Source organism: Podarcis erhardii, assembly GCF_964252035.2.
Source record: "Podarcis erhardii genome assembly, chromosome: 2".
Classification (NCBI taxonomy): domain Eukaryota; kingdom Metazoa; phylum Chordata; class Lepidosauria; order Squamata; family Lacertidae; genus Podarcis; species Podarcis erhardii.
In genome coordinates this window covers 12,199,461-12,222,547 of record NC_138498.1, presented here as the reverse complement: position 1 = coordinate 12,222,547, position 23,087 = coordinate 12,199,461, and the positions used below count along the sequence as shown (strand labels likewise).

General features: G+C 44.2%; 2 protein-coding genes and 1 long non-coding RNA gene across 3 annotated transcripts; 2 read left to right on the top strand and 1 right to left on the bottom strand.

The window, feature by feature from the left end:
* Positions 1-251: 251 nt before the first annotated feature.
* On the top strand, positions 252-5,088 carry HOXC13 (homeobox C13). Its single transcript, XM_081849048.1, has 2 exons — positions 252-996; positions 3,750-5,088. The coding sequence occupies exons 1-2, from the start codon at positions 333-335 to the stop codon at positions 4,004-4,006; spliced, it is 921 nt and encodes a 306-aa protein (XP_081705174.1). The 5' UTR covers positions 252-332; the 3' UTR covers positions 4,007-5,088.
* A 2,826-nt stretch (positions 5,089-7,914) lies between these two features.
* LOC309334620 lies at positions 7,915-10,972 on the bottom strand. The gene is made up of 3 exons (XR_014153196.1): positions 10,488-10,972; positions 9,877-10,037; positions 7,915-8,481 (listed from the first exon to the last, which is right to left on the bottom strand). It is a non-coding gene; the product is annotated as an uncharacterized lncRNA (long non-coding RNA).
* Positions 10,973-16,045: 5,073 nt separating this feature from the next.
* On the top strand, positions 16,046-22,637 carry HOXC12 (homeobox C12). The gene is made up of 2 exons (XM_081849065.1): positions 16,046-16,628; positions 18,248-22,637. The coding sequence occupies exons 1-2, from the start codon at positions 16,064-16,066 to the stop codon at positions 18,484-18,486; spliced, it is 804 nt and encodes a 267-aa protein (XP_081705191.1). The 5' UTR covers positions 16,046-16,063; the 3' UTR covers positions 18,487-22,637.
* The last annotated feature ends 450 nt before the right edge of the window (positions 22,638-23,087 follow it).

Genomic DNA, 23,087 nt, shown 5'->3' with positions numbered 1-23,087 from the left:
CCCCTTATTTATTTCCCCACGCTCTTTACAATCAATGGGTGTCTCCCTTTGCCTTTAAGGATTTCTGTTTCTGTCGCGGAGAGATAGCCAATGGGAGCTCGCCGCTCTCTTCCCCAAGCCAAGAGGAACAATGTGATAGGGCTGCCGGAGGGTCACATGGCCGAGCTAACTGCAGCGAGAGCTATTTACAGGTCACGTGGCCCGGCGGATTTCTTAATGAACCGAACCCATCCCGCTGCCTCTGCGCATGCTCCTGCGTAAACAATATGTTGGGGAAATTAGGTGTCTCTCTTTGGGAAGTCGAGTTTTAAAAAGCTCGGGCAGACCATGATATGACGACTTCACTGATCTTGCATCCACGCTGGGCGGATACCTTCATGTACGTGTATGAGGAGAACCCGAATGAAAATAACCAGAATAAAATCCCAGCAATGGAAGGGCTAAGTGGGAACTGCCCAGCTACCCACTGCAGGGATTTAATCAGTCACCCGGTATTGGGTCGTCATTCCAGCACCATTGGGACTCACCAGGGTTCTGTCTACACGGATATACCTGCTCCAGATGCCGCCAGGCAGTGCCCCGCGCCACCAGCCTCCTCCAACGCCACCTTGGGCTATGGCTATCCTTTTGGAGGCAGCTACTACGGATGCCGATTGTCCCATTCCCACAACGTGAACTTACAACAGAAGCCTTGTTCGTACCACCCAGCTGAAAAATACCCCGAGCCCAGCGGCTCCCTTCCCAACGAAGAACTATCCTCAAGGGCCAAAGAGTTTGCTTTTTACCCGAGCTTTGCCAGCTCCTACCAGGCGGTTCCTGGTTATTTGGACGTATCAGTGGTTCCAGGTATCAGTGGCCACCCAGAACCAAGACACGACGCGCTGCTTCCAATGGAAGGATACCAACACTGGGCTCTTTCTAATGGTTGGGACGGGCAGGTCTATTGCTCGAAGGAGCAATCACAGTCTACCCATCTCTGGAAATCACCTTTCCCAGGTAGGGTGCTCTTGAGATCGACTTCTGCGCTTTTTTGCTCCGGCATGATCGCGTGCATATGCTATAATCTTTAACCGCCCAGGTAAAATAGGCTTTGGGACGCTTGCATGGGCACGTATGGGGAAGAAGGTTCTCATATCCAGATACATACATACCTTGGAGTTCCAGGGTGCTTTCGCAGCCAGTTTGGCAGCTACACTCCTGTGTCTGTCTGTGTATGTGCGTGCGTGCCCCTCCTTCCCTCTCTGCGTTGGCTGCCTTACCTGGATCTCTATCTTTTTCTTTGATTCCCCCCCCCCCCGCGCGCTTTGAATATTTTAAATTAATTTTCAGAACATAGGAAGAGGTAGCATCTCTCTCCCTCTCTCCCCCTCTCTTTCTCTTTACTCAGAAAGGCTGGGCTTTTCGGAAAGGTACAGTAAATCATATTGCAATTACAGAAGTAGCTGTCAAGTGACATGAATCTTACAAATGAACCTTGTAAGACGAGTGGGGAGAGAACGAGAAATAAGGCGCTGCTTTTGCCTCTGGTTAGAAATCTGGAATGAGTGACAGCCTGCGAGTAACCCTGAAAGCTGGGAGTGCTCCGGGCTTATCTTATTGCCTTACCACTTAGAACAGGGAGGGAGGGAGCGAGAGGGAGAGGGAGAGGGAGAAAGATGAAAGACCAGCGGACGTCTCCTTTGCTCTTGGGGTCCCCACCTTGTAATCAATAAGCAGGCCCCTCTTAATGATTCGAATGGATGGATTGGAGCGAAGAGATTAAGATAAAGTAACCGGGGAAATAAATAAATAAGGGGGTGGGGTTAGGAGGAGAACACACACACACACATTTATCTTAGGAATACTGGAGAGGGGATACCCCATCGGATAAGACAGGGCTTGCCAACAATGCCTGCGCAGAGCGTTGCATGATGGGTTTTCCCTTTCCATGGGAAGAGAATCAGAGTGTAGCGAGTGTGGGAGAGAAGGCCTATCTAGATCTTAACTGTGTTGCATCCACATATCGATGTCAGAGCTTGGAAGGGTCGATGGCAGGGAGAAAGTCCCCACCCCGCGCTTTTTTTTTTTTTTTAAAAAGAAGGCATTGAGACTTCTTTGCAGAAGCTGAAGGGAGGGTTCGGCGAGTGGGGGAGAGAGGTCCATGGGATTCCTAGCATGAGATGACTTTCCCCATCTCGATTGCTTTCACCCGCCTGGCTAAAATGTAGTTAAGGTTGGAAGGACCTGCTCCGTGAGTTACTATTGCTCGGGAGGAAAGTGGAAGACGTTGTAAACGAACTTCTCTTCTCTTCCCCCCCCCCTCAACCCGCCCCATTTCCTTATTTATTCTGATCCCTGATAGCCCTGATAATATTAAGCCGCCATACACCAATTCCCAAACATTGAGAGGTGTGAGAGAGACAGCGCGCTCGCAGTAGTGTGAACCACAATTTTGTCTTGCTTTCCTATCCTTGGGCCTTGATAGGATTCCCAGGAAACGTTGCTTATATAGACACTTCTTAGAAACAAAGGAAGAGCAATCGCACGGAGAAGTGTGTCTTCAAAAGTAGTTCAGGCTGTTTCTTTATTTTGTATCTGTTATGGAACAGACCGGCTGGGGTAACTGGAGAGATTTTCGCTTTGCTTCAATAGATATCCCCTCTTTTTTCAGTGTTTATATTATTATTCCGCAAACCACTCTTACTTCGTATCGAGTCTTAAGCCTGCATCTTTAGATCAAGAAGCCATGGGAAGGGAAAGACTTGGTGCGCAAGTGATTACAGTTAATCATGAAGAATTGACATAGACAGCCTTAGCATAAGGGGCTATTAAGGAGAAGACTGAATGCATTAAGGGTGATGAGAATTCATTGATTCCCCAGCCGGTTCTGGACCAGGAGTAGGTAGGGTAACATTTCTCCACAGCTTGGGTACCGTCAAAAAAGCCGCTGGGCCCTTTTATTTTATTTAATGCCTCTACCATAAGCGACAAAGGATGTGGAAAGGCTAGTTCAAGGTCCCTCAAGCTTGCAGATGGTCCTTGTGTTGCATAGATCAATCAGTGCGGAGCGTCTCTAGAACAACACAGACGCGCGCACTCACACACACACACACGGCTGCTTCCCCTCACCAAGTCCCCTACCCGGATCCTACAAGCTAGCATAATTAATGAGGTCGCCTAGGCTATCAGAGGATCTGTCTTTTAAAACGACAGGTTAAAATTGACCGGATGCTTAGAAGGGGAGTGAAGAGCTGAAGGTTAGATTCTGTCTCCAATTTTTACTAATTTTGGAGCTAACGTTAAGGGTGCTGTGCTTGCGAAATGCCTGGTTCGTGACTTGGTCTCCTTCTTTATATCTGTCCTGGACAAATATCGCCTGGAATAGTAGCAGTCCCCCCCCCCGCCCTATGCTAATATATTAATACTTTGCTCAGCCAGCCCATCCGAGTCCCAGCACCTCCCGCTCTTTCTTTCCCTCGGTCTTTCCTCTTCACATTTCCCCCTCTTCCTCTAATTTATATCCTTTTCCCCACACGCATACAAACTCCTTTTCCTTATTTTTCTCTCTGTTCTCTCCATAATGTCTGGCACAGACATTGTCCAGTTAGTTTACCAGATGCTGTTTAATGTAACATACACCCTCTCTTTCTCTTTCTCTTTCTCTCTCTCTCTCTCTCTCTCTCTCTTTCTTTCTTTCTCTCTCTCTCTCTCCTTCCACGTTCTCTCTCTCCTGCTTTTTCCCCCCTTTCCTGTTCTCCTCATCTTTACAGATGTGGTACCTCTCCAGCCCGAAGTGAGCAGCTACCGTAGGGGTCGAAAGAAAAGAGTCCCCTACACGAAAATCCAGCTGAAAGAATTAGAAAAGGAATACGCCGCCAGCAAGTTCATTACCAAAGAGAAGCGAAGAAGGATTTCGGCGACCACTAATCTTTCCGAGCGCCAGGTCACTATCTGGTTTCAGAATCGCAGGGTGAAAGAGAAAAAAGTCGTTAGCAAATCTAAGACACCTCACCTTCACGCTACCTGACAAAGAAATCTCTCCGGAGGGGGAAAAAGATAAAATTTAAAAAGAAAGGGGGAGAGAAACAAACAAACAAATACAAATATTTATCTGGTAAATTTGTATAAATAAGAACACGCATTCGAACTCTTTGAATAATCTGATTATTTAAAAACACCAAGGCGGAGGGGGCGGGCATTAAACCGCCATCTTCGGTTTATTTTGTCCCTGCATTGCCGTCTCGAACTGTGAATCCGGTCGCCCTTTTTAAACATTCATTTTGATATGGTTTTCAATGTGCACATTTAGCAAGAAGGGGGGTGGAGAAAGAGGGGAGGGGAGAACACACACATACAAATATGTAGATTTGCTACGTTGGAATCCTGAATGTTATTTTGTAGCTCTGTATCATAGTCCATGCCTCTCCCCTTGCAGATGAACAAAGATTTTCCATTTCTTTGGCTGTTTCTGTCTCTGATGATGTAAAAATAATAATAATTAAAATTAAATAGATAAATATATATATATATATAGAAATAGATATATATATATCTGTGAAGAAGGTATTGACAGCGGATCCAGCGAAGAAATCCTAGATTTCTTTTGTTTGTTTGTTTTTAAACGTGGACCTTAAAAAAATGAATGAAAAATAATAATAAGGCTGCTACCCTGAATGTTTTGTTGTTGCTGTGTTCCTGATATTGGACCGTATTGCACGCCAACAATTTGAAGTCACTTCTGAATTTGAAGTGGCACCGTGGCTGTGTAATTCCTAGGGCACCATCCAGCCGAATATAGCCACTTCCAGATCGGCTTGATTTTCATAGCGGGGGCAGGGAATCAAGTTTGGGTATAAATGGGATTTCCAAGTCTTAATGCTGGAGGATAGTGTCTCTAATTATTATTATTATTACCTTTAATTTTCTGGAATATGTTCTCACTGAGGTTGAGTTGTTGTTGTTGTTTGTTTGTTTGTTTGTTTGTTTCCGCCAAAAAGCCTGGAATGTTTATTCTCCATCGACAGTATGGAAAGTGCGCGACGTTGCTCTGTTCTTGTCCCCCCTCACCCCATTACCAGTCACTAAAGAGCAGTCAGTCTTCTTTCTCCATGTTAAAGCGATCCATTTTTTAAAGAAAAAAAATGTCTTGTATATGTATATAATGTGGTGTCCGAATGATATGTACTGAATGCAGAATACATTTCTTAAAAATAAATCTCTCTCTTTCTTCCCCCCTCCCCTTTTTTCTGCCTCGGAAAACTCATATGGCTAGCTGACCTTATTTTTTTTGATACTAGGAGAAGTGGGGAGTTGATATCACCGCCACCCCTCAATTTTTAAAGAAAGGTTCAGATTTACGCAGACTGATCCACAATCCAACCCGGCTTTTTCCAGAAAGAAAGAAAAAAAAGAGAACCCAGATTCTCACATTGCTTCCTCAAGAGTAATTCCATTGTTGTCAATAGGACTACTCCACGAGGGAAGCATGCGTCGAGAAGGCTTGCAGTGCAAACTGGGTTGGTTTTTCAACCCAGGTTTGTTGGTTTTTTTGGCTTGGTTTTTTAGTTAAAAAAAACCCCACACGTTTAGATGAGTGACTTATAAGTAGATCACATACGGATCCCAACCTGTTTCTCCCATGTACAGCCGACTGAAATCTATTGAGATAAAGGTGATGCGATGAGAACATTTGCAGGGAAATGAGGGGGGGGGGGAGAGAAACTAACGTGGATATTTTAACATTTTTTCATAGGAGGTATTGAATACGTTGTGAGATGCGCTTAGAAGACTTTCCATGGTTGTTTCAAATAGCGGACTGAATAGCTGGGACATGAGATAGGAAAGGGAGCCACACGCAGAAGATGGAGCAGCGCACCTCATTGAGAGGTGCTGTAGCAAGCGAATCTGGCATTTGACTTCATATCTTTATGGGAAATTACTTTGCTGAAGGACCAGCAAACCACCCGACCTTGCCCTGCCACAGAAAGCTCTACAGTATTTTGAAAAGGTCTCCTTTGCCTCAACGAGTTCAACTACCTTCTCCTGAGAACTGTTGTAGCTCTGTGCGTCCTCATTCCGGAGCACGTCCTATTTAAGACTCTGGGACTGATTTTCGAATAAGAGGCAGGCGGTCTACTCGGCAGTAAGTCCCACTGAGCTCAGTGAGATTTGCTCCCTGTTTAGGGTGTATAGGATCGCAACCAGAGTGCTCAGCAGAGCAGGGCTCCAATCTTCTTATATTCTTACTTGCGAATAAATCCCGTGGTACCTGGTGAGATTTATTCCTGAGTAAATACCTGTAGGGTCGAAGCTGGAAAGGTCCTGATTTCCAAAAGTGCATCTGCTCTCAGTTAGCGCTAAACCTTGCATATTAAATAAGTGAGGAGGGAAGTACCAGATCAAAAAAGCTCCTTGGAAATCCAAAGATCTCTTAAATCCACTCTCAGTAGTTACTAGTTTTGTTTCCTTAGGCAAGACCTACCCTCCTTAATATTTGTTCCAATTAATTACATCGTAAAATTGTCAGCGGCAAACGCTTTGAAAGCGATGTAGGCTAAGCCAATGTTGGTTTTACGTACACTGAGTGCCTATGGAGTCACCGATGTCCCGTACAACCGGTCCTGAGAGTGTTCCGTCGCTGACAGCAAGTGCGGGCAGATAGGTAGGAAGGTAGATTCGAGTACCTTTTAAAGATATCCTAAGATGCTTTTTGAATATGTTGCGTGTCCTACAGAATCCCTTCCTGCCCACGATCCTGTGTACTGTACTGCTGTGCTCGCTTTTCAATTCCCTTAAAACTCTATGTGGATCAAGCTCCCCCGACGCTGCCGGGTTGTGATCCATTGTCTGCAGTGCAAAGGACGGTTAATAAAAAGAAGGGGGGGGGGCGCACGACAGGTTAATTAGGTACCTAATATCCCAAACCTTTGTTATGTGAAGACCGTTCAGAGTAAGTTAAATGGGGTATGTGAATCTTACGGGACTTGTTGCATCCAGGTCCTAATTCTGTTTACTACTAGCAGGAAAGCCTGACCAATATCAATGTAATGCATTTCCAAGGAAGTATTCACAGAATGATGGCATTAGGCGCTTAACTTTCTGTAAATTAGGCCCAAGAATATATGACCCCTTCCGCCTACGCACAGTAGACTCTTCGGTGCCCTCTAATGATCAGAACCTTATAAAATTATCGCATATATTCAACAGCGTATGGATTGTCTACCATATTTTATGGAGGTCCACCACACTCACAACCAGTAAAGATGGCCAAGAGAAGACTGGGTGGATTCTCATTTCCCCTCCACCGAAATCAAATAGGCCCTGAAATCAACTCATCCAATCTGTTGTGAACTCTTAAATTTCTGAGATCTTCCCCAGCCCTCACCCCGCTTCCGCCTTCTTCATGTTCTTGGTACGTGGTGTAGAAGTACTCTTAAGACAACCCCTTCTCTTTCTGGTTTCGAAGAGAAATGCACTGGACACGCCCTTCCCGTCTTAAATATAGAAACTATAAATATTCACCCGGGTTGGGTCCTTTGGCGGTTGTTTTTTAAACCCAGGTAGAAGGTGAAAAATAGATCGGTTCAAGTTTCCTAACCTCAGCTGGGATTTGGGGTTTGACAATGATAATAAAAAATCTGGAAATATATATGGGCAGGAACCCCTCCTGAGTTTGGGAGATCTAAAGATATCGCTCTGTTCAAGTCAAGTCCGATTAAGATAGAAAACCATGACTCTCCTCATATGGAATTCAGTCTCGTCTGGCCCAGTTTAGTCAGTTATGACCCCTGGACATGGACAAAGAGTTCTTATAGCAGGGTCTCGCTATGGGGTAATAGGAAGGGTATCTGAATGGCTGCTTACTGAGTTCCATTACCTCTCCCTCTTCGCACAAGCCCACGACTCCATCTTAAATGCATTGATCAAAAAGTTCCGTTTTATTCCAGTTGAAAATGATTCTCTTTAGGAATATGCCAGTTCACGGGATTTAACTATGCTGTGTTTAGCTAGAGTAGATCGTACCCCTGCCCCCCCTTTTTTTACAGGCAAGACCCATTGATTTTCAAATAATATGCTTTTGGACCCCCTTAACCTAAGCAACTGAATCTACTATTGATAAAACCCAAAAGCAATTGATTGCAGACCCAACCTAAACTTGATGAATTAAGAGCAAGCCAATAAGCCTAAATATACTTATATGGGATGAAGTTGCGATGTAGTCAGTACAATGCGTTCAGGCGGTACAGCAGTTGATTTCGCAACCCCTTTAAGCCTAGATATTGAGATAGCGACGCCATTTTGTCTTCAGTTTCCACTAATATCGACTGAGGTCCCTTTTTTTTAGCTTAGCTGGCCTGTACATCGGACTGTGTATCTGCTTAAATCCAACGATTCCAGTTTCAGTTGTGCATATAAGAACTGCTCGTTACTTTCAAGTTACAGACTTGATTGCTTCATATTGTGAGTTGGTTATTGTTTTCGGCTTGTTGCCTCTTCTTATGTCTGAAAGAAAGCGCTTTATGTCTAAAAACAATATCAACAGCCAAATAAAGAATTTAAATTGGGAAAGAGAGAAAATGTACCATATTTAAACATCTCCTCCCCGCCCCCCGCAAAATACGAAACTCTTGTAGTTTCTCTGAGCTCCTGGAGAAATTTATTTTTGTTTCCTTTATTACATACAGATTATATACCGCTAGATTGTAAGAAAATACATCAAAGCGGTTTACAAACGTATCTGATGGCCCTTCTATCCGCCTTCCCCTCCAAGTTAACAGGAGGACGTGGGGCAACAGCACTAAATGTTGCCGATCAAATTCTGCCCGAGTTCTTGAAGCTGATTTATCCATGTCTACTCAGAAGTAAGACTCACTGAGTTCACTGGGACTCACTCCTAGGTAAGCGTGTCTACCACTGCAGACTCGGGTTTTCTTCTTAAAACTGGTGCCCACTTCATTCTGCAAATTATTTAAAGGGAAATTAGTCCCCTAAAACCTTCCAAAATAAATGATCTTTTGAATGATGAACTGGGAGTTCAGACCCATTGACTGAAGGAATAAGCAACCCAATTCTGTGTGTGCTTACTCGGAAGCAAATCCCCAGTGAATTTCCATGTGGCTCACTCCGAACCTTGCAAAGGATTGCAGCCTTAGGCTTTGCATGCTGTGGGTTTCGATTAACGTATCTTCCTTTAATGTTAACTTCGAGGATATATTTAAAAGCAGCCTTACTTCCACCTAAGTATGTTGAAGATCGGGGTGCGACTCCTACCAACTTCACACACTAGCAGGTTGGCAGATCCAGTCGCTCCTCTTCAGATCTTGTTGAGCACTTTGCTTTGGGTTAAGTTGAGAAGGACACAGGGCAGCATCCCTGGGTCCAGCCCCCTGCAATTGGAGGGGTGGCAACTCTCTCCATCCTGCTTCACTCAAACCCGAATCTCTATCAGTTCGATCCAGGCTAATTGGAAAGGGGCTTCATTGATCTTTCGGAGTTCATAGTAACTCGAGATGTTACAGCCAGAAGAGGACTCTTGGCATCTTCCATACCATTCAATAGTATCCCCTATATGGGAATCGGATCTTCGTGTACTACTATATCGCTCTCTCCCCATATTTACTGAACTTAAACACCCACACCCAGTATTTTTAAATGTACATCTGTGATCGGCATAGAAATGTGTTGTGTCTTGGACTAGCCTCGAGTTTTCTTAGCTTTGGGAGACCCACTTCGTAAAACTCGCTCGGCACCTCTATATACCCATGTTTATTACCTATATAACAACTTAGGTGACCCCTTGAGAGTATCTCCAGAAGTGGAGTCTACGAAGGGCTTGAGCAACAGTGTCTTTTAAGGTGCTGCAGAATTGTGTTGCTGCAGAATCGTACCAGAACTCACCTCACTTCCTACCGCATCCTAAGTGTCGCAAGCCGGAGAAGAGTTGTATGAAAGTGATCAATGGATGAAGCCAGAAACAATTCATTTTGAGGGCGTTGAAGTGCGTCCCAGAATCACCAGCACCAGGCACATGGCTGCTGACTTCAAGGGAATATGGACGTCTAAAGAGTCAATGTACACAAATGAAGAAACTTTATAAAAATACTAAAAGTGCATGGAATAAAGCGTCTGCTCAGGCACACACGCTCACACTCTATGGGTATATATGTTTGTCTGTCTCTGTTTGTCTCTTTCCATCTATCCACCCTTCTATCCTTCCCCTAATAAAAGAGATACCTTAAAGACCAGGGTTCGAGGAAATCAAAAGATTTCTGCATCATGTTATGGTACCCTCTTAGGTCCGTTTCCGCCATTCCTTTTCTCACGGCTGTATAAAGTTTACTTCCTCTTGTTCTCCTCCCTTCTCTAAACTTTAACAGGCACCTGTGATCGTAAAGAAGCACTCGTGTCTCTACAACCTTCACCATCTTTGGGGAGGCAGAATTGGTGAGGAAGAAGAGGAAGGAGAAAAGATATTGTAAAAAGTGAAGCCTAGTCTCCGACAAACCTACCAGTACAATTGACCAGTGCTGTGGGCCTGGAACCTGATTCTAATCTAATTAATGTATTTGCACCCAGAATTCTCAACCTTTTGGGGGGTGGGGAGTTAGGAGGCGGGGTTGTCATTGGATTTCACAGACATGGAAGATGGTCTTGTTTCCCCTCTCCTTCCCATTTCTCCCTGAATGCACAGGGACCGTCCACCGTCCACCTTGTGCTGAGTAAGTTTGTTGGTCGTTGGTGTTGGTTGGGAACGCTATAACGTCACTGCTGGGCTAGCCTTGACCGTGACTATGCGGCCTATTTGACCTTGACATCACGAGCTTCGCGCATAATACTCAACAAGGCTAGAGCCTTGATCTTCCTGCAACAACTCAGGACTTGATCTTCTAGCAGCAACTCAGGGGCTGATCTTCTCCAAAGTGTCCCTTGCTTCTGTTTACAGATAAACAAGGTGTCATTTCAAGTCTAGACAGACGGCCTAATGACCAACAATAAAGGCATGAAAAGGAAGCTTCCCAGGTTTAGCCTTTTCTTTCCTTTGTATTAAGTGCTTTGAGTAGCTTCTTAACTATGGGCTTTTATAGTAAAAGGCGCCCCCTCTTTCCTCCATTTTCCCATTTCCTACTCATGTATCGCTTGCACTTGAAGTTGTTGTTTTTTAAAGTTTTTAAAGTTGCTGTTTTGTACGGAGGGAGGGGGAAGCTTGCTCTCACACCAAGCTATAAGCTGAGGTAAGTTGCTAAATCGCTGTACTCTTCATCATGTTCCTTCCTTCGTACCCTCAGTCCAGGAAATTACATTTAGAATTGTTTTATTAATAAAAGAGGATGAGATATGCACACCATACCAGTGAAGTATGTTCCATAAATCAATAGATCTATGAGAGAGAGAGAGAATAAGAGAGAGAGAGTTGCCTTAGATTGCTTTATTTTGTCACCCTTTAACAAAAGTTTGAGAAAACTTTTGGATATTGAGATCCAAAGTTTTCTGCTTGGAAGTGAGCCCAATTGAGAGCAAGGAGATTTATTTCAATGTATTTAGAATTGAATTGATTTCTCTGCTCCATAAAAGCACATTGCATAGCAAGGCAGGACGATATACAGATGTAGATAAACTTCCCTCCAAACAAAGGAAACCCTTATAATTATTTTGTCTTCGCTTTCTATGGGATATACTTTTGCTTCACTGAAGATGCAGGCAGTTGTTTACATAAATCCAGCAGGAGAATGATAGCCTCTGCTGGCAGTGTTGGGGAAAATGTAGCTGCATCATAAGCATTTAACTCTTCAATGCACAGAGAGAGACTATAGATGGAACTTCTAATTTGATTTCAAAGTCCATGCAAAACGCTTTTAAATCTAATTTTATATATGCTTTCCAAAGGATTTACTCTTTCTGCATTTCTTTTGCTGTATCTATTTCATTCTGTTACTCCCTTCCATCTTTTCTCCCCGTCTGCATTTCATAAGAACTATCCAATTTGATCTGTTCAAGCTTTCACACTCAGATAGCTAAAACAGAATAATTTCCATATACATTGGTGGTCCTTATCAACCTTTAGAGACCACTTGTAAGGTCCACTCTTAATAAATATATTCTGTTAGTCTCAAAAAGGACATTTTCAAGGATGGAATGAAATGCATGCGATGTCAGTAGATGGTTTGAGGTGTTGTTTATTTTTTTTAATTTTAATTTTAGTGATCAAGCTATTCAATTAAATTAGGACTGAAGGCGGAGTTTGGGTTTTGCCTGGTAACATAGTCACAAAAGAAAAGTTGAGACTATGTCAATTGGGTGTTAAAAAGGAAGCGGGGAAATAGAAGGCGGTATAGTTTTTATGCTGGGGAAAGGAATTTTCCGCTAGAAGGTTAAGTTCAATTGTATTTTCTTGCAACAACTGCCAGGTCTTCCTAAGTCCATTTTTAATGTAATTTTAAACAACATTTTGGGGAATCAGGTATGGGATGGTACTATATGAACTTGCGGGAGTTTTAATCGGGAGAAGCTTAGGCAGTGGTAAAGAGCTGCTGGAAGCAGAAATCTAAAAATAAAGAAAGTGAAAAGTTGAGGGCATAGGAAGTATAATCAGTGTGTGTGTGTGTGTGTGTGAGAGAGAGAGAGAGAGAGAGAGAAATATATACTTTATTGAAGATCTTAGAATGCTGAAGATAACATTGGAACAAAGCTTTGGAAAGAGTCGACCGGGAAGAGCAAGCTGTCCCCCCACCCAGTGAGGGTCTTTTTTCTCTCTGTCTCCCTTTCTCTCTCCTCTGGCAAGAGCTGGTGTTCTTTCAAGACAGTCATTTGCATAAGATGTAGAGCCCATTTAATACACTAGACAGTGACCTTGAACTGGCTCAAGCGCCATCTCGGCTCGGATTCGACTTTCTGTGAGCACCCTATTTTCAAAGGATCATTAAAGGAGCTTTCCGCTGGTTCTGCAGAAATATCCAAAATGCCTTTAGATCAAAGACAGGCGATGGGGGAAAATTTCGAAACATTTCTCTCCTCCCTAACGTTATGCCTTCATTTCAGGCCTGTTAGTATTAATTTTTTTCCTCGATAGCTACTGCTGTTGCTGAATGTCTGTATGTCGGGGGGGGGGGGAGGTCTAGGGTATTTGATGTGATAGTAATTTTAAAAAAAGAAATCCGATGTGAACGTAGAAATGCATGGAACTGGGTCCCTCTGGGGGGAAAAACGCATCCCTGAATCCCTCAAGAAAGAGTCTGATATGTATATTCCCTCCAAAAGAATATATCCCCCTTCCTCTTCTAAATTAGTAATATAAATTATTCATGAAGAAGCCTTAGTCGAGTCTTTAGAATGTTTTATTTTAAGGTCCGCAGTAAAGTAATTACATTCTCTTGCTGCAAGTAAACGGGGTGGATTAAAAAAAGAAAAGAAAAGACAATCATAACCGTCAGATTATTATCATCATCATTATTTTCCCACCGAAATGGGCATCCTTACTGGCAATAAATAGATTATCACAGAAACCCGGAGACTTTAAACACCGTCACCGAGACTCACCCCCCCCCCCTTGCCTCCTTTGGACCTCCGACATCATTTATTCCAGTATGAACCGCTGCAAAGAGTGCAATGAGGAGGGGCGGTGTTTCCAAATAAAATAATACTAATAAAGCTTTATCATTGTTAAACCGGCCAGAAATATATCAACGTGTCACGCTGTGTACCTGTGAACCTGCTTTCCTGGTGTTATGGGCTGCGGTCTTGACAGAGTCAACCGGCTTCTAGCCCACTGAATTCAACAAGAGTTGAAAAGGTCGCGCGGTGGACACGATTGCAGCCAAACCGAGAGATACCACCAGGTTTTTATTCTTGGGTTTTAAGATGGTTCGAGACCTGCTGCCAACGAGAATAATCTGGGTTTCTCTCTCTCTCGCTCTCTTTATTCTTGAGAGGGTGGGGCGTTATCTCATAATATAGAAACGATACGGTCTTCTTGGATGGAAAACCTCGGTGCCTCTACAACTATTGTTATCTCTTCCTCTCGCTGTTAGAGCGAGTGAAAGAAGGATTAAAACGTCTCCGCGAGGCTAAAGTTAATGTTCCGGTGTCGATAAGAGAACAAAGCCACGAAGACTGCTGGAGAATGTAAGGTAGAATGATTAAAACAAAGAACGATTATTATTTTTCCCTAAAAGAGGTCCAAATTTATACTCGATCTGCGGCGATCATGCGCTTGCTGGCTGTAAAACGGTTTACTCCGTCAAGAGATATGCACTATCTCCATTTAAAATCAAAGAAGTGCAAGGAACTGCACCTGAATTTTTAAAATAATCATAATAATAATAATAATGTACTAACCTTAAGTAAGGACGGGTTAACAGTGTTTAGCCGGATACAAAGCTCTCACATTAAGGTACGTATCTGCCCGAAAAGGATGCCCACTTACATATAGGTGTATGAGGAGCATGTTGGAAGGGAAATTTGGGGTATTAGGGAGCTGGCCCTTTAATAGAACTAGGAAAGAAAAGTGTTTATTTGATTAACACGTGATTTCCCCCCTTCCTACATAGCTGGCAGAGCTAAAGTACGGAGCGTGTCGGGAGAAGGGGGAGTAGCCATTAATGTAAAGGAAGTCCCGGGTAATGTATTCCGAGGGATTTCTATAACACCGGGGTTTTGCGCATCAATATAGGGGGTAGGTTGCTATTGTTTAAATAAAAATAAAAATAAAGGTATGTAGCCGTCCATTCCTCATGTTGGTTTGCTTATACGGGGTAGGGTGTCGAGGGTTCGGTGCCTTCGACAAGACCTCCGACAAATCAGTTTTTACGTATACATGAGTATTTACGGTAATTTGTCGTCGAATTCTGTAGTCTTGGAAGTTGGTAGCAAAGAAAATTCCTCCGATCTTCTTCTTTTTTAGGGGGGTGGCGGCGGCGTGGGATGCAGTCCCCATAAATATATATATACCCCCCTTTCCTATAAGATGACCTCTCTCCCCTTTGTTCTCCACGAAGCTTAGTTTTGATCATTCCTAAATCGGGATTGCCTTTTAAGGTTCCTTTCTCAAAGCGAGATCTCTCTGACACAGTATATCGGATTTCTGAAGAGGACGCCCCCAGCAGTCTCTCTCCTAGACAGAACCAGCTCTTATTTTCGGGGTCCCCTCCCTCCTTCCTCTAGCTCAGAGCTTTAGAAAGGACCGATTCGTCCCACTTTGAGTGGGTACTAATTGAAGGTCCGCTAACGCGTCCTCCTCACTGTTATTTCAGGTGAGCGGAGCGGATAAAACGACGCCCCCCCCGCCAGTTCCCTTTGTTTTAATGTATCTAATTTTCATAAGGGTGATCATTCCTTTTTTAAAGCCCTCAGAAATTGGCCGTGGCAATGTTTGCACACCCACCAACCCCCCAGAAAAAAACACACACACAAATTCACCCTAACTAGGCTGTTTGATTGCTTTTAAAAAATAAATAAATAAACAGAATTGGGGGGGGGAGGCGGCGCAGAGGCAGAAGCCCCCCCGCACTCCGCCCTGTTAAAGGTGGAAATGTTGAAGAGATTTAAAAACTCTTTCGCCCTATCATCTGTAAATATGAGCCTGTTGCGGTTAGACTCATTCGTCTCCTTAAAGAGCCTGTAAACTTTATATGACACAATATCTAATAGTAATTTATTGAGAGATATTGTAAATTTCAACTGTTTTAGTTAATAAAGGAGCTAATTAATGAGAAAATTGCTTAATTTTGCCAGCTGTTGAAGGGACCCTAAAAGCAGCTGGGGGAGAAGGGTGTCATTTCTTTAAGGTGAAGGGGGGGGATAATATTTTTTATTTTTTTACAGTGCTTTGGGTTTCTCAGGCCAGTGCTTAAAGCCCGTTGTTTTATTTTATAAAATGTTTTATGATTTTTTAAAAAAAGCATATAAAAAACCGAAAGGCAGAACTTAGTGTTTTGTTTTGTCTCAAATTGCTAAAGGTGGGTGGCACCCTTTCTCCAACGCAAGTTGGCGCCCACGTGACCCCTGCGGACCAATAGGGTGGACCTTTAGGTTTAACTATGTTTAATGTCAGATAGCAATAAACTAGAAGCTCTTGGTCAGGCCCGCGGAAATGGGCGAACATAATCTCCTTAATCCTGGGTTTGTGGGACCGTTGGTGAACATCCATACGGGAGACACCTTCTATTTCCCCAATTTCCGAGCCTCCGGAGGACAGCTGCCCGGCTTGCCGTCTCTCTCCTACCCAAGAAGGGACAATGTCTGTTCTCTGCCCTGGGCATCCTCAGAACCCTGCAACGGATACCCCCAGCCCTATCTCAGCAGCCCCGTGTCTATTAACCCTTCCTTCAGCCGAGCCTGCGACCTAGCTAGAGTGGAAGAGAGCAAGTGCTACTATAGGGAGGCGTGCTCCGAGAACGCTCCCCTCAAAAGGGAAGAGAGGGTTAGGGACAATGCCTTGATGCCTCTCGAATCGGGGATCCCCAATGGAATGAGCGGCAGTTTCGGCAAATTTGACTATCCGGCTCCCGAGGCGGTGCCCCACGATCCCCCCTCTTGTCAGTCTTTGGAGTCAGACTCCAGCTCCTCCTTACTCAATGAAGGCAATAAGGGCGCCACCAGCGAGCCGTCCACAATGGTTTCCCCTATCAACCAAGGAAGCAATCTTTCCGCTGGGGGTAAGAACGTGCGACCAGGAAATATGTATATATATATACGAATAAGAAAAGCGAATTTATGCAATGCCTCTTCTTTATTTTATTCCTATTTTGTGTTCTCTCTCTCTATTTCTCTCTCTTACGCGCGCGCGCTCTTTCGCTTGAAAAAGTCTGCTCGCGACTCTTGCTGTTATAAATTCCATGAAATTAGCAGCTGGGACTGAAGCATGTCTATTTGTGCCGAGGCCACTAGGGGTAGCACTCAAATGCCTCGTGCTTTATTAGGTGCTGCTTCTTTTAAAAGAAAAGCCTATAAACATGTAAATATCCCATAAAAGAGATCGCGATGGCCCAGATAGACAGATTTCCATGCCTCTTTCTCTCTCTCTCTCTCTCTCTCTCTCTCCACCCTCCTCCCGAATCCGAACAGGCACGCTACATGCAGGACAATTTCCCACTGGGTGCGTGAAGCTTTTGCAACAGAAATGAAATGTAGAAGGGTGTGTGATTGTATTTGGAAGATTTGGTAGAAGTCTGACTGCAGGGCTAAACTTCCACGGGTTTTCTGTCCCCGGTGAGATTAGCCACCCTGGGTAAAAACCCATTTTAAGGATGGTGCCAAGCTCTGCATTAAAAAAAGGGAAACAAACACCCTGGTTTTCAAAACCCAATTCTCGCCTTCCCGCCATCCCAGCCCATCCCCATACAAAACCGGGAAGGTTCTATAAAGAAAAGTATATATCTCCACGCAATGCTGAGACACCATTTGCCAAAATACAAAAAAAAAAAAACCAAAAACAAACCCAACCCAAACAAACTCTGTCTCATAAAGCTTCCCGTTATGTGCCTGATCCTCTGGTGAGCAAACACTTCCAGGAACAAGGACCAGTTGGTTCTCGTCTCCTGTGAAGCGTCCCTGGCTGCTGGAGATGTTTCACTCCCTCTGCAGAATCTGGCTTTGGGACTCTGAAGACAGAGGCTTCCTCGTCCTTAAACTTCAGATCTGACATCTCCTAAACCGGACACCTAAGGCATGCCAGCCCATCTGGTGCCTTGAGGTCTTACACGGTAACCACAGAGACACTCTAGCATTCATTCTAGCTGGTGGTGCTGGTACCTTTTGGCTGTTCGGGATCTGTAAGAGCTAGCTTAGGTTGCTTATTTTTCTGTAAGATAAATAAGCAAAAGTTGCCATCGGTTATAAAAGTCCAGCGGGGTGTGGGTGTGTGTGTGTGTGTGAGAGAGAGAGAGAGAGAGAGAGAGAGAGAGAGAACCCTAACTAGTTTTTTTAAGGTCTCTCCTTAAATCCTAATAGTTCCGAAAACCTGCAATGTATGACTTATGTGGTATGCGTGGTGACACAGAAGCCCAGGAGCTTGGAATCTAAAACGAAGATGTAAAGCTCTTCTTCCCACCCATCCTCCTTTCTCTCGAAGTTAAAGCATCTTTACTGGATTGCGCATTAGAAACGTGTATCTCATATTATTAAATAACGAGCCGTGTGTGGGTCAAAAAGGGAGGGGGGAAGCATTCCCTTTTTTAAAGCGTTACCCGCTCCCCTTTTTCTTTTCGTTTCTTTCTTTCTCTATCTCTCTTCCCCTCCATGTGTTTAAATCTCCTTTCCATCACGCTGTTCTTAGGTGCTCCCTGGTACCCGATGCACACAAGGTCCCGGAAAAAGCGAAAACCCTATTCTAAACTACAGCTAGCGGAGCTGGAAGGGGAGTTTATGGTCAATGAATTCATTACTCGCCAAAGAAGGAGGGAGCTTTCAGATCGGTTAAACCTGAGTGACCAGCAGGTGAAGATCTGGTTCCAGAACCGGCGTATGAAAAAGAAAAGACTCCTCCTGAGAGAGCAAGCCCTTTCCTTCTTTTAAAGTTCAGACAAGTCCGCTATCGGGTAAAAAAAACCCCCACAGAGACTCTCCGGCCTTCTTCATCACAACTGGTGGTACCGGGACTCGTACCTGATCTGGTTTGAATAGCCAGTTTAGATTATTATTATTATTTTCCTTTAAGACAAAACAAACCAACGAAAGTCAGTATCCTTAAAAAAGATAAAGAAAGCCAGCCAACAGCAGGCGTGTCTACGTTATAAGTGTGTGATTGAGAGAGTATGAGGGGGTGGGATGCTTCTCTTCCACTTCTGAACCTGTTAGGGAAGAACCAAATGTGAATACGCAGAAAGGAAACCCCCCCGCCCCTTCATCCATCAGCGTGGCTTTTCTAATGTATGGTTCACCAAGATTTGTCAGTCAGTGTCGTTGAGTATGTTCTGAATGTGAGTCTTGAGCCCGACACTCTCGCTCTTATTACGCGTGTGTGAGCATTCACAGGTAGGGTTTCCCCTCTAAGCAACAGGGTTCCCTCTTTTGTGTGGGGCAGAGTGAGGGAGGGTCTCCATTGCCTTGGCCTTGGCTTTGTTTGGTCGGTAACCCGGTCCTCAGCAAGAGAGCATTCCAGGAAGCAAAGTCACTGTCCTATATATATCTCGGTTTAGTGTGTTGGGATTTTTCATTCTCTGGAGTAAAAGCTTAAGTGGATGTGGCATTCACCTTAAATCAACCGTAACCATTCTGATGGAGAATGGCGAGCCAGTGTTTTATGTTTGCCAGGGTTTATTTTCAGGGCACACTGGGCGGAAAAAAGTTCAGTACCTAGATAGAGGTTTGCAGCGTATCTATCTCGATAATAATAGGGGTGTCCAATATTTGAAACTTCGAGGTTCAGCTGGCTGTCCCCCGTGCTTGGCGGGTGGGAAATATATTGGTGCTTTACTCGAATGCTCTTCTGGGGGAAAGTCGAGCTGAGGATGGAATTTTGTAGACATCTACTCCCAAGGCTTTTCCAATGGCAGGCGGTGCCCACACGCGCGCTTCTAAGGATGCCCAGTGTACCTAGTGGGAATACTTTCAAGTAAACAACGCCTATGATTGGGCTGCAAAACACCAAAAAAAGGGGGGGAGAAACCCACCTCGAGTTAATCCAATACTCCATAAAGTGAGGAATGATTTGTCATGTTAGGGTATTATAAAAATGCAACCTTTTCAGAGGCTACAGCTGCAACCCTATACTCCTTTGCATGCTGGGGTTTAGCAGGGGGGCTTACTTCAGAGTAGACCTGTGTAGAATTGCGCGGTACCTCTCGCGTTCCTAGTCCAGCCGCGCCGCCTGCATGGGTCTCCTCTGTCCACAACCCCATAAGCGGAACAGAACGATAAAAATAATTTCAAATTGTGTTTTGATAATAGCTCCACTGAAGGAGACTTCGTCCCGCTTATTATGCTACTGTGTTTATTGATGATCAAGATGGTGGCGAGGGGCGGTGGGGGGATGCCCCCTTTTATACATTAACTATAGTGGCAGCCCCTTGGAGCTAATTAAGCTATTAATAGCTTCCCTCCTTCTAAGATAGAGAGTTCTCTTCTGGCATTAAAAACGTTTTCTTTAATGGTGGCTATTTTCGAAATGAATGAGATGTTTCTCCTCTACCTCCACCACCCCTCCCCTCTTTTAATCTTCCTCATATTTAGTTAGATTTTTATTTTTAATCACGGCAGTTCTCCCTTAAGAATCAAAAATTCTCTCTCTCTCTCTCTCTCTCCCCCCCCGTGTGTGTGTGTTCTCTCTCTCTCTCTCTCTCACACACACACACACACTTATTTTCATTCCTGATTTTTCATAGGCAGCAGCTGATGACTCTGAACATTTATGGGGGGTGTCGCCTTATTCCCCCCCCCACACACACACACTACAGCCACACAAACGCACGCATTCTGCTTTGGGGGATATACGGTAATTTCTGCCCAATGCATTCATTCATCCGTCTAACTCCCACCCCCACCGCCGGTTCCCCTTTGTACTTTCCCCGGTGTAGAACAGTCCCAGAGCAGGCAAGGGAAAGCGCAGAGCCGGTTGCCTTGCCGGTCAGCTCCTGCCTCAGACAACCATTAGATTTCCTAATAGCTCTGCCAGGCTTGGGCATTGCTTAAACTCCCATTCCTTAAATTCCCACTCAATGCGGGGAGGAAGGCGCGCGGGGAGGCGGCAGACAAGGGTTGCTGCAACCGTAGAAGTAACCCGACAGGAATCTCTCTCCCTGTCAGCCCGTTAAATGATTGACTTGGGAATAAGTTCCCTTGATATTCCTGGTACTTATTCCATCGGGGTCCAGGAACCTATTCTCGTTCTGTTCTGCTGGTTTCCTAATTGCATACTTAAAAAAAAAAAAAAATGCCGCGGGGCGGGGGGGGGGAGCGGCCGGGAACTGGACGAAGAGACAAATGAGCCACAACAGCAAAGTAGGGTGAGGGGGGTCAAGACGGTCTAAGCGGCGAGTTTTGCTACGACAGGCTTTGCTTCATTCGTTTTTATATCGGAGGGGATTAATTTTATGACAAAGGCAACGTTTTCCTGGGCCACACTCAATTGTCACCACGTGGCTCCCCGTCCCGGCGTTCATGGTCATGGCCGGTGGCAGGAATGCTTTGCCTTTACGAGCTGCAAAGGATGCCGTCTAGTCCTTAAAATGCCTCTGTGTGTCCCCCGCCCCGCTCATTCTCCACCCTTGCAAGCCTTATATTTAGGTCTGCTTCCCATGGCTGTGCCATCGTTCCTTGTCTTTAGTCCGCTTTCCCCCTGCCCCCCCCCCAATATCCAGAGTTTTGAGAGGTCCCCCATCCCAGTATCACCCTTTTGGTATATCACCCCTCCGCTTTACAAACTCTAACCTTTGTAAAAGATGAGGCATCCTCTCTGCCTGTGAGTTGCTTTGAATCTAATAGGTACCCAGTCACAATTATGTGCAATAGATTGGGAGGGGGGCGTGTGTGAGAGACATCCATATATTTCCCCCCCAGTTATGTGCAATGAACAGAGCACATGTGGGTGTCTGTGTTGTTAGGCGGCTAAATGTGGAGGACGCCTACCTATTTCTCCAAAAAGGTACCTTGAAGAACTGAAAACTGTAGGCTTCAGTCTAACGCCATTCCCCTTGTCTCCAGCCTGTGCTTTGCCTCCTTTGAACAGAGCAGTCCGATGAAACCGCTTAAGCCGGTAGCGCTGTCATCATCCATTTTGTCCCAGTTTTCTCAATAATATTCATAAGAAAGAAGCAGCATTTTCGGTCAAAATAACGACTTTCAGCCAACTGAAATGTCATGGGGTGTGTTGCATAAATCTAGAAGGGAAGACTTGTGTCTGTGCGGTAAAGGAGGAACATGTTCGAGGAATCAGACTTATCAGTATTGTACTTGGTTTGCTACCATCGCTTCCTCTTGAAAAGATGTGACATGTCACTCGCTGGCAAAAGGTTGCATTTTGGAAGGGGTTGGCTTCTGGCTTACCAGGGTTTTGAGCGTTTAGGGGGCAATGTTATAACGCAGCGTTCGGTTACAATTGTGGCAAGCGACAGACAGAGAGAAAGAGACTGTCTTGATGTTAATATTTTACGCGCCGAGAGCGATTTCTATCTACAGCGAAGGAGTTTTACGCTTAGAAATACAATACACAACCCACCAGCAAGAATCTTGAGTCCTGAGAATGGTCTCCTTGGTGTGTAACTGCACATAACAGGCGATTCTCAGTTGCCACTTCAACGATTTTTTTAAAGGGAGGGGGAATAATAATTTAAAATTTGAAAATGAAGAAGTTAAATATATGCAATATTCTCGTTCAGATTGCATTGAAGTATTATTATTCCGTGTGAATTCTGTTCGTCTTGTGTTAGTTCCCGGTGTCTGTGGCTCGGTCCTTCGCTTGTTATTCTCTAGTCTAGTTTCCTGCTGTTGTTAAATATGCATCGTTGGCAATATAGTCCATATGTAATGTTTCTTACCTCAAGCTATTATATGTAGGGCCTATGCAAATGTCTGTCCATAGCACGTTCCCCCGGCTTTATATAGTCATGTAAAAAGTTGTTTCACAATAATAATGATGATGATGATAATAATAATGATAATGATAATAATAATAAATTGAATGTATTATTATGTGATTTCTGATAATAAATAAAATGTTTCAAACCTCTGGTTGGTGATTTACCATCGACTGTTGGAGGACCGAGAAAGCTTAGTAAAAGAGTAGCGCGCACACAGAAATAAGCCAATGAAACATTTGGAGGTATATAGATCATGTTTCCCTTAAAAAAATAATTAAGTGGATATATAAAATAGGTTGTAAAGTAAGGGGTGCCTCGGAGCACAATGATACCTATAATTAAAAAAAAAAATCCAAGAAGATAAGAGAGTAAATGAATCTGGGATGTTAACGTTTAATGCGAATATAAGGGTGTGTGTTTTTTTTGGGGGGGGGGTCTTCTGATGGCCTTGCTTATAAACGGAATCATTACTGATATTTTGTTCACTGGGAAAGAGAAGTGTCACCAGTCTATTTCTTTTTGTCCCCTTTCAGGAGCAACTGAGGCCAAGACAAAGTTCCCCTAGATTAAAGGGGGAAGATATTTATTTATTTAAAATAA

What these genes read in the sequence shown, in the direction of transcription:
- HOXC13 (XM_081849048.1), top strand. Translation starts at nt 333, where the DNA reads ATGACGACTTCACTGATCTTGCATCCACGCTGGGCGGATACCTTCATG. An exon ending in CTGGAAATCACCTTTCCCAG is followed by an intron (nt 997 to 3,749) that starts GTAGGGTGCTCT and finishes TCATCTTTACAG; the next exon opens with ATGTGGTACCTCTCCAGCCC.
- HOXC12 (XM_081849065.1), top strand. Translation starts at nt 16,064, where the DNA reads ATGGGCGAACATAATCTCCTTAATCCTGGGTTTGTGGGACCGTTGGTG. An exon ending in AAGCAATCTTTCCGCTGGGG is followed by an intron (nt 16,629 to 18,247) that starts GTAAGAACGTGC and finishes CGCTGTTCTTAG; the next exon opens with GTGCTCCCTGGTACCCGATG.